This window comes from Chenopodium quinoa, unplaced genomic scaffold, assembly GCF_001683475.1.
Source record: "Chenopodium quinoa cultivar QQ74 unplaced genomic scaffold, ASM168347v1, whole genome shotgun sequence".
Taxonomy (NCBI): Eukaryota; Viridiplantae; Streptophyta; class Magnoliopsida; order Caryophyllales; family Amaranthaceae; genus Chenopodium; species Chenopodium quinoa.
In genome coordinates this window covers 6,005,127-6,016,901 of record NW_018742418.1, presented here as the reverse complement: position 1 = coordinate 6,016,901, position 11,775 = coordinate 6,005,127, and the positions used below count along the sequence as shown (strand labels likewise).

Sequence of the window (11,775 nt, the reverse complement as noted above, 5' to 3'; positions counted from 1 at the left end):
CAGTCAATTGCCAAACAAGACCTATACTCTTGTAAGGATAATTTACAATTGGGTTCACAAAGCGTGTATCATACACTTGGGTCATTCATTGATGTATACCAAGTCACTAATTGAATGAATAGACAACAGCCCTCAGCAACTACAAGGGGCATCGAGAGCATATGCAGTATCTCCCAGCCAGGCAGAGGGATTAGCAATTTTAAGGGCAATCAAGGAGGTTCCAAGGGATTGCTCCAACCTGGTGATCAAGTCTGACTCAATAGTTGTCATCCGAGCATTAAAACAACCCTCCAAAGCAGATGATGAACTGAGAAGCATAGTCAAAGATATCCTCCTCGAGGCTTGCACTAGGGACTTTGTAGCGTGTATTAAGGTAGATAGAAGCAATGTTCACAAAGCACACTTCCTAGCAGTCAGTTGTAGGAAGTGTGGCTGATAATGTTTCTATCTTTTTCACCACTGTAAAAAAAAAAAAAAAAAAAAAAAAAAAAAAAAAAAAGATGAATGAATGGACGACATATATGTGACTTATATACAGACATAAAAGTGTATAAGGTGTATATTAAAGTACGCAATTTCACCCCAAAAAAGTACGTATTTCTTCCATTTCATAATAATTACAACAGTAGGATGTGCACATAATTTAAGAAAAATATAGAGTAGGCTTGTACAAGAGTTGTACGCTTTAATAAAATAATGCAAGTGGGCAAATTTTTTATGATATAAAGTATAGTTAGTATGAGAGAGAAATAATAATAATAAAAAAAAAAGTGTAAGTAAAGTTGGTAGTAGAGAAAAATATTAAAATATTTGTGAAAATAAGATTAGCATGAGAGATAATTAATAAAATTATAGTAGGTCCTAACCAAATAAAGAAGTGTTGCAATTATTATGAAACGGACATAAAAATAAGATGTTGCAATTATTACGAGACGGAAGGAATAATAGATTGTCAAAAAAAATAAAAAAATTCACATAACTAGATAAGGTCAAGCACAAGCATTTCCAAAAACATGGAGAAAGTTTGATATATAATGCACTTTTTTTTTTTTTTGAAACATGATATATAATGCACTTATTTGCATCTTAGTTATTTCTCTAGAGATCACCAAGTAAATGGAGTTACAAATGGTTGTACATTTAATTTGAATTAAGAGTTATTCATTCAAATCACAATACTCTACAATATTGAGTCTTGAAAGCATCATACAACAATTATTTCAGCTTTGTATGAAACACTGAGCATTCTCCAAGGGAATAATACTTAACTATACAATGTTAAAAGATGTTTATTGTGGTTGATAAAATTAGTATGATAATCATTCCATCCTCTCCATGAAAGTCTTGAAGCCTTGTCCTTCACAAAGTGCTTGAGTTCAAACCTATACGGCGATGGTTCACAAAGTTTTTGGAAACTTCTTTGTATCCCAAAAACATTCAATCCACCTTTTCATACTATACAAGGCGAAATAACTAAGAAGCAATGGCAAACTTAAAATCTCAATATCAAATAACGGCAACAGAAGCCTAACAAAGGGTATATCAACAAGAGCTGTCCATGAAATTCACTAGCAATTCCTGTACCATTCCTCTGTCTGGCATTCTTCCAGCAGCACCATATATTGGAGCAAGTCCTCCACTGATTGGACCTGGGTTTTCTTTAACCTGAAAGCTCAACAGTCGTTATGTTAATTATTATCACTAAGCTCTAAGGTGTCAAATATAGTTGGTAAGAACTTACAGTTCGCACAGACTTCTGCAGATCCGTTAAGAAGTCATCAGCCACCAATACATGCTGAAGGGTCAAACAGATATGCAGGCTGGTACACGTGAATGATTTGAGAAGAAAAGGTTAGTTATTAAATTGTAACCACATTTCTGTATAATTAAGCTATAGTAAATCTATATTGTGCCTCCTGATGCAACTAGAAGTAATCAAACAATAGGGGATATTTCAGTTTAGAAGTTTTGTAATAGGAGTCAAATCACCCTCTAACCTTTTTGTAGGGATTTTGGGTATCTCGAGGGGGGCAATTGGGATTTTCCTGACTTAACAGGTGATTATTTTGGAATAAAATTAACCGAGGTTGAATAAGATTATCCAATTCTGGAGAGTGGACAAGGACAAGATAACTCAAGACCTACCTGTTGGGTCTCTGCAGGGCATTTAAATGCCAACCTTTGGATGACATTAGGTCGTTAACTTCAAATATATCAATGTCGTTGGACGCAAATGCCACTATAGTCATGTCAGGCCTTCCAACAACATATAACTCCGGAATACTCTTTATTCTGATGAAAAAAAAATTCTAGTCAAATAATGGTGCTGATATATAGCGTACAACTAAAACGGAGAAGTTAGCTAATAAAAGAACACAAACCCTTCCTGAATCTTCTTTGATACATCCATAATCTGTCTTGTATTCTCCAAGTACCCTGTAATTTCAAGGAAAATGTTATATTGCATTACAATGTAAGGAAATCAGATTTCGGAAGAAATTGGGAGCTCAAAATAAGAAAGTAGTCTTGTTTACTTACCTTCCTCTCCCAAAGACATCATTGCTGCCCATGCACCAGCAATCAGACCCCCAGGTCTGCTCCCCGCAATCGTTGGGGATACATAAAGACCACCAGACCACTCGGTTACTGCCATAGCAACAAGCATGTGATCAGAATTTCCTAATGATAGGCACAACAATTTGCACCTTAACCAAAATATGATGACACTACAGCTAATGACAATACAGGTTCGTTCAAAGTTCAATCTTCAAAATCCAAATTCCAAAAGAGCCATAAAATGACTGGAAACTGACTTTAGCTGAGTGAACTCTGATGTAAATTTTTCAAAATGTTCAACACAGATTTAGAAACATTGACATAATTACTAATATAGACTTACCAGCAACAAATTGATGCTGTTTGAGGTGCGCCACAGGGTATGAAGGCATAAAATCACACATTATAGTTAGTATTCCTCCATTTAAAAAGCACAAGAGAAAGCAAACTTTTTCTGTTGCACAGTTAGACATTTACTACCTTTGCAGTCTGTCAGCACTCCAGACAGAATAAGAACAAATTTTTTTTTTATTAAATGAACCCTTTTGGTTCATGTAGCTGACCCCACTTATGGGATTAAGGCTTTGATTGATTGATTGAAATGAAACCTTTAGTTAAAATATTTTTTTTTAATATTATTGTATAGGAAATGACACTTTAAAATGGGAAGTTACTCAGATAAGAAAATAAATTCCACAATATCAGGGGGGGGGGGGGGGGGGAAGATACCTAAAATAACAAGAAAAAGAGGGATTCAGGATGACAACAGAAGCAGACAATCAATATTACCTTCCTGATTTCATGGTTTCGGTAGAGAACTGTACTGGTTCCTTTGGGAGCCAAGCCATATTTGTGTACATCAATAGATATTGACGTAACTCCTTGGACGGAGAAATCAAAAGGTGGAATCGGATAACTGAAACAGCATTAGACATTAATAAGTTTGTGAGCTCCCAAACATAACCATCGACAAACAAGTGATGCCTAATTGTTGTCAACGAGTTCCAGTAACTGCTTAGAGATAATCTAAAAGACAGAAATTACTAATTAACACCGTCAAATCAAATTGGACCATATTAAATTCTATGCCAAGCTTTTCACTAGTGAGATTATAGCAGTTATCATTTAGTACATCTCATAAGCTGAAAACTAAAGGGCACAGTTGGAAAAAGATCCAACCAGGTTTAGATTACAGAGAGAAGTGTCAAATGCCAAAACCTCTTGCATAAATAGCCAAGTAGTTCAACAAATGATAGTAAAAAGAACATTTCAAATTAAAATAGACACAATAGAGGATAACAAAGTATTTATACCCATTTCAAATTAAAATAGACACAATAGAGGATAAGAAAGTATCCATACCCAAGTTTACGTGCAAAAGGCAGAACAAATCCACCAAGACAAAGATCAACATGGAAACAGACCCCAAAGCTCATAGCTAATTTGCCAAGCTCCTACCAAAAGAAAACTAAGATCAAGTATATGCCTAACTAAAGCCTTGAATTTTGATGGTTTAAAAAAAGCCTATATACTTACTTCGATGGGATCAATAATGCCATGTGGGAATCCAGGTGCAGATCCAACAATCTAGAAGGCAACGAAGTGAACTTGCAAGTTAGCACACAAACAAAGTTTTCAAAATTTCACATGCAACTAAGCAACAGCAAGGCAATCAACAGAGTTACAAATCTTCAGCAGAACTAGAATATTATAGTTGCTAAAAGAAACAATTTATACAAATTGACCCTTACCAAGATGGTATGTTTGTTGATGTAACGTCGAATTGCTTTCACATCCGCCTGATATTCATTGTTCACAGGAACACGCCAAAGTTTAATGTTGAAATACTGGGCAGCTTTATCATATGCTGAGTGGGCTGATACAGGGATAATCCTACACTTAGCAGAAAAGTAGGGAACTTTCTGTCAATTATTATTATTTATTATGAATGGCCAGGCAAATTCTGTTCGAATTGGAATTTAGAAGAAATGCCACACACACATACATTTCTGGTTTTTTTATTCCCTTCTTAGTTCTCATATAGTCACGTGAAGATTTGACGGCCAGTAGTATACTCTCAGTGCCTCCTGAAGTCATATTTCCACATATTTGACCTCCAGAAGCCTTATCTTTACTGCCAAGCATTGCAGCTGTCATCGCAACTACTTCTGCCTCATAATGCACAACACTTTGAAAAACATCCAAATGCAATGGGTTGGTATGTGCAAACCTGGCAGAGAATGACAGTATTAGCACCAAAAGAAAGTTTAATAAAACCCTAGACTGAAAATCTTTTGCAGCTTATGGGTAGAGGTAGGCATTGTGTCACATTATGATTTATGACTTACGTAAAGCTATCAGAAATTCAGAATAGCATTTCTCAATTCTACAAGAAACTTCTAATTTGACACAGGAAAGCCTTTTTCCTATTACACAAGTAGCATTATTAGGATCAAATAATAGAGTCTAATCATATAGATTCAATGTTAAAAACTCTCAAGATTTTAACTTACTATATTAGATGTAATTTAACAGCTGTTAAACATTTGGATGCCATTTACTATATTATGGATTATCTTCTTAGGAAATACTAAATTTGGAAATCTAAAACGTCTGTTTCAAAGTCATAATTTTCACACACACACACAAAAATGTTAAAGCCAATGAACACATAAAAGAAAGTTCAGCAGAAAGATTAACCCAATGTCTCTTTCTTTCTCTCTCACCTGGCTCAGCTCTACAAACAATGACCGGAAATTAATCTCAAAGATGAAAAAATGGAGAACACCAACAAATGAAACCATAAAATGCATAGAGGAAAATGAATCAACGAGGACGACACTCAAATATGAAGATGAACCAAAACAACATTTGGAAGTGCAGCCCAATTTTTCCAAGGGCATACAAAATTGACTAGAAAGACTCTTAGATGTGCAATACAGGGATGTTTCCAAGAGAATAATGTGATAATTTAAATAGATTCAGCTCACTACTTACATTGAGCATGCCTCATTTATCAAGGAAAAATGACCATCAGCCTCTGTTCCTCCTATGTATCTGCAATAAATATCATTAGAAGTTCATCAGGGTGTAAGATTGATACAATTACAGTCTAAATTGGACAAGTATAAAATAATAAATCCATCCCAAATCCATGATATCAAAATGATTAGTTTTGCTAAAATGTTATCTTCTCTTTCTATACTAAAATTATACGTGCATCACAAATAAAAGATACAAACATACACTGTACCCGAACATTTGCCTTGCCAAGCAGCATCCTTTTGCTTTTCCTCTTTCATCATTTCAATCACTCTACTTCCAAAGCCAGTAGCTGGTAATTCAGTTCTCCAATTATCTCTTTTAGATTTATTACCTGCTTGCATCTTATCTACAACCTGAGAGCAAAAAAAGGGAACAATTAAACTCCCTGAAAAATGTGATCACTAGTTTTTTTAACATGCTTTCAAGGGCACCCAATAGATTCAAACTAACAATCATCAAAGAGTAGAGCATATGAAAGAAAAGGCACAGCATATAAATTGACCACAAAGGTTTGTTACACATTAAAGAATGCCAGTGTGATGAAATCTGATATTACTAAGAGTACTGGCAGGAAATCTAAGGTTATAATGTACTGATGTTGGTTCACTGAGCTCAAACTTCAATCTTCCATTTCTACCATACAGAATAAATTTTTTAAGTGGTAACACCTTATAATAATAAAAATTAGTAAGCGATAAGAACTACAGAACAATTTTCAGCTGGGAGAGCAGAACGACACAGATTTCAAGCAGGAAAATAGCCCTATCCCCAACCCCCTGATCTTTAATTTTCATCATATGATCATATCAATACCCCTATCCCCAACCCCCTGATTGAAGAAGCCATGATTAGCTAGAGGGTTGTGTTAAATATTGTATCCATTGAACATCTAGTAGAGTAGTAGAAAGCTTAGCTTGACTAATTAGACAATCCAAAGCGCCCAGTTCAAACCTCAAAATATCTAGATATGATGACGCTAGTGTGACAGTTCTCAAATTTACATCTTATAAATGCTGCAATAACCCTGAATCAATTCAGCGGGAATCAGTGATTATACCAAGTACACACGCTGCAAAAGCGTTCTTTGACATTACTTTCTCTCGGAAAACATTTATAAAACTAATAGAAATGTTATATTATATAGTTCATTATAAAAAATTTATAAACATTTTAGCGATATACTTTGAATATTGATTAACAATTAAAATTTGATCATGAATCAATTAATAAACGATTAACCATCATCATTAAGAAAGTTAGATTAAGCTAATACCCTTTTGATCCACATTTAACCATGTTATAAACTGGATTAGATGCTAATAGTGACAGAGATAAGATGGATGAGGAGAGAAGAAAATCTGCAGAGAAGTAAGAGGATGAAGAAGAAGATGGGGAAAAGTTCAGGATGATTGTATTGATCGTAAAATTAGTGCAACAACTTCCACTACGAGAGGCTGGGCTTCCCCAACACTAACAGAATTGCAATCACACTTTTAGGATAATTCTATTTATTACATTCCTCTGACCAAATCCGGACATCAGGGCACATGCCATAGGCTTAACAGCTTAATTATTGAGTAAACAGACTAAATAGGTTGCTAAAAGGTGAAATTACCCTTCTTAGAGTGTTTTGTATACAGGAACCTTATAGGAGGTTTTGGTGAATGTGTCACAAACCATTTTTTCAAGTGGCTTTTAGGCTCTGGTGAAGAACTTATTACTTTCACCAGAAATAATCTTATTAGCCTGGTATTTAATTTTGAAACTTAACACAAACTTTAATTTATACCAGGAAATTAAACCGACCTAGGTCTGGAAAATTATAGACAAGGAGATTTTATTTCAAATGAGGATAACAAAGCCTTGATTTGGCCCAAAACTATTGTCCTCTAAGAGCAATAAATGTGATTCCCACAAAACTTGACCATGAAAAATGCAAGATAAAACTAATTAGGGTGCATTATATTCAACTAATTTTTACTAAAGTGAAATCATATCCAAACTTTTGAACTTATTAGAACTTATTTAAGTTGAAATTGAACTTAAGAAACCCTTATTAACTCTATCTGAATTTAATTTTCTTAAATTTATCTTATACGGAGTATGAATTTATAAACCTTTATGAGAGCTAATTTGCATTTTTATTTTTCCAGAATTAGAGGCAAAAAGGTGAACAGGACAAGGCTTTTAGTAAGACTACTATGTGAAGAAAATTGACCTATACAACCTTTATCTTCAAATATAGGATACATTGACTTCAAAGTTTATAATGTTTTCAAACACTATTCAGGTACTTTTGACAAATAATTACTCAATAAGCTTATATAATTTTTAATAAGAATTCTTCTTACATGAAAAGATTGCGTACTTCTCACCTTATTTTTACTTATTTCACAAAAAATAAATTGAAATACGTTAAGCAAGTCTAGATAAGTTAAAGGCTAATAAAATTTCAATGCTAATATGGGATGCTCAAGTTCAATCCACAACTACAATAAAGTTCAAATAGTAGTACATCTTACTAGAAGTAATGCAGATTAGATGGGCTGGTTGTTTGGAAATGATAAGGTTGGCTTTTTTGCTTTTAACAACTAATTTCACCTATTAGCAACCAATCTAGTCTAAAATGAAAAAATTAGTAGGAGCAGCTTTCATAGCCGATGGCTTTTCTCATATATTAAAGCACTGTATTGCGCAAAAACTAGCCACTTAAATATTACCAGCTGATTCCTCAACTGATACATTGAACTTAACTTTTTATTGCCAAACTTTTGCATAACTAGACTCATTTTGGCTGAACTTATTTTATAAAGTAGAACTTAATTTTGTTGAAAAGAAAGCTTATTTTGGCTGAAACATATTTAAATAAGCTGAGGAGAACATAGCCTAAACACTTAATACAAACTGTTAATGCAACCACTCGCGGGAGAAATTGGCTAATAAACCAACCATCAGCCAAGAGTCGATTGCCAAACAATACCTATATACTTCAATTTATTTTTTCACTTCACAAGGTCCAATTTGGATGGAGACTTGGAAGGACAACTACTACATAACGATACAACTCATGTCATAGTACTAACAAAATCAGTGGTACCAATACTAGCAATAATGCAATAAATTCCTTTGACATAAATGCAAACTAAAATTCAGTCCTATTTCACACATAAATACATAATAATATTCTACGAGTACTAATACTTCGTATATTCATTCAAATGGGGCCTGGTACATCTATATTCTTACTTCCCAACATCATAGTACAAGCAAAATCAATGGTAAATTATCAGCATTCAATGTAATCTCACAACCTTTTCGTCATAATTTATCAGAAAATAAAAAATACACAAATAAAAACATGGGTACCTTCTGTTTTTCAGCATCCACGTAACTCTTAACACCAGGAATCAACCTACAAAATTCAGATTACAAAACCAGAAGGTAAATAATTCATAACAAAAATCCTAAATAAATGAATAAATAAATAATACCCAGATTGCAAAATTGAAAAATTACTTGATCAAATACATGAAGGAAGCAATAAGACAGGATTTGAGTCCATTTTCTTGAACAATAGAAAGAAGAGATTGAAGAAATCCAGCAATTAAGAGGGATAAAATTGGAGCAATAACTACAGTAAGAGGCTCGAATTGAGACAAGAAAGTGTTGGCGGATGCTCGGAAATGGGTTAGGAGAGAGAAAATCGCCATTTGAGATTAACAAAGCTTCTCAGAATTGTTGAAGACGACGACTAACTTTCTCTTTGTCTTCCTCCCTTAAATAATCACTTGTTTTAATTTTATTTTTTTATTATGAGTATCATTATCGATTGATTGATAATTACGTAATTGGATTTAATTTCATGTTTTGTTGTTTGTCGTTGATCTGATTGGTAGCGTAGACGTAAGTGTTGCTGTGTTTGTGTGTTACTCGTGCTGGCCGTCAAATTGCGTGGTGAGCCAGTTAACTGAGGATTGAAAATTGTACTAGTACTGTAATACATATGAAAAATGGACTAATTTGCAACTAGGCCCACTTCATAAGAAATCAAACCTAACAGTATTGATAGGACTTTGACTTAGGAATGGGTGAGCAAAAATTCCGAGTAATAAATCAAGGATCTAGTAATCGGTTTCAATTCTAATTTTCAATTTTTTTTGAATTAGAATCGGTTGGGTACCCAATCCAACATATGCTAAACTAAATAAATTTTAAAAAATTAAATTATGTTAAATGTATCTAGTTAGTAAAATAAAAAAAAGTATTATTAATACCTAACATAAATAAAATGCATGTATAAATATAAGTATTAAATGCTAAAATGAAAATAGACCAAAATAAGTTTTATAATATGTATTATATTTTAACAATTACATACATAAGTGGGTACTCAGAACCGAAACCGGTACCCGGCAGTCTCAATTTCAATTCCTAAATTTTAGGACCCGATTAAACCAATTTCAATTCCGGTTCCGGACTTTAGGATCCGGTTCAAACCAATTCCGAGTCTAGTTCCGAAAATTTTGACCGAGTACCTAGTTTGCTCACCCCTTAGGATAACACTGCTTACATCTAGACCTCTTGATATTTCAACAAAAAAATGTTACTCGTAGTAGTTATGTTAGAGAAAATTATCAAGGTATAAACCAATGCAATATGACAAGACAACAATTGATATTTGTATACCTACATACAAGGTAAAGGAAATTTTTCGTAAAAAAAAAAAAAAAAAATACAATGTGGCTCAATAATGTGACACCTAAATCATAATATGACTACGAATAAACTTTATGGAGCAAGCCCCAATTGATCAATTAGATCAATGAAGCATGTCAATCTAGTGCTTAGTCACACCCGCCAGCTCATATTAGTGTTTCATCAGCTGCTTAATCACCAAGAACGTAAGCCCACATCCTAACTCCATCTAGCTAACCTTCCTCCTTCCAAGCTTCATCCATTAAATCGTCCACCGACACCGTTGACATCACCATCTCTGGTGGTTTCGCCGCCAAATTAAACGAAAACCCTATAAATAAAAGGTGAAATTAAGGGTATGGGTGACCATTTCACTTTGAAATTAATAACCTGGGGAGCTTTGTCGATGAGCTCTTGGACATAATTGTCGCCAACGTAACAGTGGCCAAGATGTAAACTTGTAAAGTATGCAGATGAGAGAGATCGATTCAGTTCTGGACACCACCACCATTCATTGTTAGAGTCACAGCTAACTTTACCCAGCACAGATTTTAATGTCATCGCTGCTACACCCTCTATCGTCGGAGTTACTGCACCTGCCATTGTTTTGAGAGAGAGAAGAAGTGATTTGGGGCTTGCCCCTAATTTAACAGACGTTTGAATGGTGGTGTCCAGTAAACGTCGTTAACATCATGTACCATGTCTATGCGGCAAAGTAAACAAGTCAGCACCATCAATTTACTATTGTATCCCTGAGTAAACACGTGAATTTGTAGCGATTATTTTGTAACGATTGTACATTCGCTATAATATGCGCATATGTTTGTGAAATAGTAGGGGAATTTGTATCATTTTACAATCGACATAGTAAACCCATATGAAATCGATACCAAAAACATAATAATGTATATTCACCTTTTTTCAACGCATTTATAAAATTATGTAAAAGCATATCGGTTACAATCGCCACTAAAACCCAAAAATCGATACGAAAAGCCTTTATACACTAGATTTAAAAATTTTGTTTGATAAATAGAACATAAAATATGTCATACCTTATAGGAAAAACATTTAATATTTGAGCTTGAGGTTGCAAGTTCGAATCTTAGATAGATCATAAGTAGGGATTTTTTTTTTTTTTTTTATAGAAAATGAGTTCAACATTTGTAGCGAATATAATTGCTTAATCACCACGATTGAATGTAGTTTTCCGTACCGATTAATGAGAACAACTCCAGCGAAAGCAAAAAACACTACTAAAGGCTATGGTAACGATGGATGTTGTATCGAATAAGCATTCGTTGGGATTTTTTTTGGTAGCAATTACTGTTTCGGGGTCTTCTGATGTCCTGCGGGAGAGTTACAATTCCGAGACTGGAACCGGACGCCTGTACCTGCAAAATAACGGAGACTCCTGAGAGCTCCGTCTCCAACGGTCAAGTTAGTACCTGATTAAGGAGTAATTAATGCGGAAATTAA

At 34.2% G+C, this 11,775-nt stretch overlaps 1 protein-coding gene across 1 annotated transcript; it reads right to left on the bottom strand.

Moving 5' to 3' along the window:
- Window positions 1–1,062: 1,062 nt before the first annotated feature.
- LOC110711278 (sphingosine-1-phosphate lyase-like) lies at window positions 1,063–9,501 on the bottom strand. Its single transcript, XM_021889661.1, has 15 exons — window positions 9,118–9,501; window positions 8,968–9,013; window positions 5,803–5,954; window positions 5,554–5,613; window positions 4,562–4,786; window positions 4,308–4,449; window positions 4,093–4,143; window positions 3,919–4,010; window positions 3,346–3,472; window positions 2,900–2,915; window positions 2,539–2,646; window positions 2,382–2,436; window positions 2,146–2,292; window positions 1,742–1,820; window positions 1,063–1,665 (listed from the first exon to the last, which is right to left on the bottom strand). Exons 1-15 carry the CDS (start codon window positions 9,309–9,311, stop codon window positions 1,543–1,545), a joined length of 1,617 nt encoding a protein of 538 aa, XP_021745353.1. The 5' UTR covers window positions 9,312–9,501; the 3' UTR covers window positions 1,063–1,542.
- Window positions 9,502–11,775: the final 2,274 nt, after the last annotated feature.

What these genes read in the sequence shown, in the direction of transcription:
- LOC110711278 (XM_021889661.1), bottom strand. Translation starts at nt 9,311, where the DNA reads ATGGCGATTTTCTCTCTCCTAACCCATTTCCGAGCATCCGCCAACACT. An exon ending in TGGATGCTGAAAAACAGAAG is followed by an intron (nt 5,955 to 8,967) that starts GTACCCATGTTT and finishes TTTTGCTCTCAG; the next exon opens with GTTGTAGATAAGATGCAAGC. An exon ending in GGCAAATGTTCGGGTACAGT is followed by an intron (nt 5,614 to 5,802) that starts GTATGTTTGTAT and finishes TATTTATTGCAG; the next exon opens with ATACATAGGAGGAACAGAGG.